At 47.1% G+C, this 2,731-nt stretch overlaps 1 protein-coding gene across 1 annotated transcript; it reads left to right on the forward strand.

Annotated features, from left to right (window-relative positions):
* Window positions 1-975: 975 nt before the first annotated feature.
* On the forward strand, window positions 976-2,127 carry LOC142827747 (olfactory receptor 52E8-like). The gene has a single exon (XM_075923366.2). It carries the CDS (start codon window positions 1,079-1,081, stop codon window positions 2,015-2,017), a length of 939 nt encoding a protein of 312 aa, XP_075779481.1. The 5' UTR covers window positions 976-1,078; the 3' UTR covers window positions 2,018-2,127.
* Window positions 2,128-2,731: the final 604 nt, after the last annotated feature.

Here is a 2,731-nt window from a genome sequence, read left to right on the forward strand (position 1 = left end):
GTTCTTCCTTTGACTTCCTGCTGTGTTGACAGCACCAAAAGCCAAATGAAGTTGACATAGCTGAAGTTGCATAGCTTAATTTGCCTTTTGCCTTGCGGTGTAGACATACCCTAAGGTTCTACAGCAGATGCTGTTTAACACCTTCCCAGCTAATGGACTGGGATGTATTTCATTACGTAAAGTGATCTGAGTACATCGTAAGGGATTCTTTCCAAATACAGAACCAAATTTCTTCAACATTTTGACCTTTACTGTGATGTAAACAAGTTTCCTTTCAACATATGGAAACTGGCCAAAATATTTTCCAAGGTATCTTTTCCCCCAACTACAAATAATAGCGTCCATTTTTGATCCGTAACCCTACCAAAGTTTTTCCCTCATATCTATAATGTCCCCCATCACTTTCATATCAGTTAGTCACTATAGATATTACTGATTGGCAACTCTTCTCAGTTTCTCGATAAGAATGGAATGTAACAGGTTCCATTTTTTACTTTCCTTTCCTCTGTTTTCCTTAGACTTCTCAGTCTAGCTGTATATGACACCTCGCCCGATCTCAGAGCCTGCCTCACAATTCCCATTCTACCTGCTATTCCCTGGCGAAACTGAGCACATAACCAAAGCAGCTATTTTTCCATCACTTTCTTTAGGCATCTGAACATGTTCTTTGTTGTGACCAGTGTCATGAATGAGCCGTTGTTTCCATGGAGTTGCTAACACTTGTGGCCAGGTCTTTTCCCTGGGGTGTATTTCCTGCTGGTGCCTATTAAGGTTTGCACACCTTAATGTATAGAAATTATTGCTGCATGGAGCACCATCAAACAAGAATTCATAGAGTCTTGTTCATAATTCATGTCTCTGTATACTGTAATTTTTCAGAATGTGAAGAAAGTACAATCTCCTTCACCCATGAGAACAGCCTCCAGTAGTGAATGTAGTATCTCATGTTCACATTTTGTCTCCATCCAGGCAATTTCACTGTGACCATCGCCCTAGACACGGGGCACATCCATGGAGCCTCTGATTCAAGTCAGATAGAACATTCTGCTTCAGAGTTCAATTAATTCTCCCCCACTTCATGTCAGATTCCAACACAACTACCTTCACCAACCCCTCCACCTTCATCCTGCTGGGCATTCCTGGCCTGGAGACGGCCCATGTTTGGATCTCCATCCCCTTCTGCATCATGTACATCGTAGTCATCTTGGGGAACTTTGCCATCCTGTTCATTGTGAAGAAGGAACCCAGTCTCCATGAGCCCATGTACTATTTCCTCTGCATGCTGGCCGTCACCGACCTGGTCCTGTCCACATCCACCCTGCCAAAAATTCTGGCAAACTTCTGGTTCAATTCCAGGGAGATCAGTTTCAGTGCATGCCTCAGCCAGATGTTTTTCATACACTGCTTCTCAGCAATTGAGTCTGGGATCTTCGTGGCCATGGCACTTGATCGCTATGTGGCCATCTGCCACCCCCTGAGACATTCCACCATCTTGACAAACTCTCTGGTGATGAAGATTGGCCTGGTCATTGTGTTGCGTGGCAGCATTCTCGCACTGCCCTATCCCATCCTGGCAAGGCAGTGGCCATACTGCAGAAGCAACATCATCCTGCATACCCACTGTGAGAACTTGGCTGTGGTGACACTGGCCTGTGCCGACACTCGCATCAGTAGTTACTACGGCCTCTTTGTGCTGTCCTGTAGGATTGGTCTAGATGTGTTTTTCATCACTCTATCTTATATCCAGATCCTCAGGGCCATCTTCAGACTCCCCACAAAGGACGCCCGGCTCAAAACTTTTGGGACTTGCGGCTCGCACTTTGGTGCCATCTTAGCCTTTTACATCCCAACTCTGTTTGCCTCCCTGACATCCCGTTTTGGTCACAATTTGCCCCTTCATTTCCACAGTTTCATTTCCAATGTGTACCTCCTGGTTCCTCCCATGCTGAACCCCATCATCTATGGAGTGAGAAGCGAACAGATCCGGGACAGGCTGCTTCGGCCCTTTACTTATTAAGGGACTATAATTTTCTCCTGTGGTTGTGGCTCTCAACCAGAGCTCCGTGGAGCACTAGTTGGTGACATGGCACTCTTCCCTGAGTCACTCTCTGGCCAATCAAAGAAAGATTAAATTGACCATGTTTTCTCAGCATAACATACTGGGGAATCCATCTGTGTACAACGCAAAGAGTGGTCACCTTTCTAATTGTAACTGGATACCCAATGCACCACCCTTGCCCCACCCGTTTCCTCAGAACCCTGCTCCATGTCTCCTCTTGAGCCCCAGCCACTATTATCTCTTCTCCTTCACGTCCCCACCCTTGTAGTTTGCTCCTCTTCTGCTCCCCATCACTGCTTGGATCTTCTCTTTGATGGGTCCCTTTGGGTGCCACCTAGAGCTGAAGCAGTGCTGGGTCCTGGATCTCTTCCAATTGGGCTGCCTCTTGCACAGAGACATGTCAAGCTGCAGCGTCCACCAAGTTTTTCTCATGCCAGTATTCCTAGGTAGGCAGCTCCCCTAGCTGTGTTCCGGAATACTGTGGGACGTCGGTCATAAAACCACAGCAGGGAGGCTACAGCCAGAACACTCCCTGGTCCTCAGAGTCTCCACAGCTGCTCTGCCCTGCCCTGGTTTAAACCTGACCAGTAAGAATGTGCAACCTTGTGCACCCTTCTAGAATGGAAGTGGGTGTGCAGCAGCTCTTGTTCATGAGCTGAGACTTTCCCCTTA

The sequence above is a fragment of the Pelodiscus sinensis genome, chromosome 1 (genome assembly GCF_052426305.1).
Source record: "Pelodiscus sinensis isolate ZL-2025 chromosome 1, ASM5242630v1, whole genome shotgun sequence".
Lineage (NCBI taxonomy): Eukaryota > Metazoa > Chordata > Testudines > Trionychidae > Pelodiscus > Pelodiscus sinensis.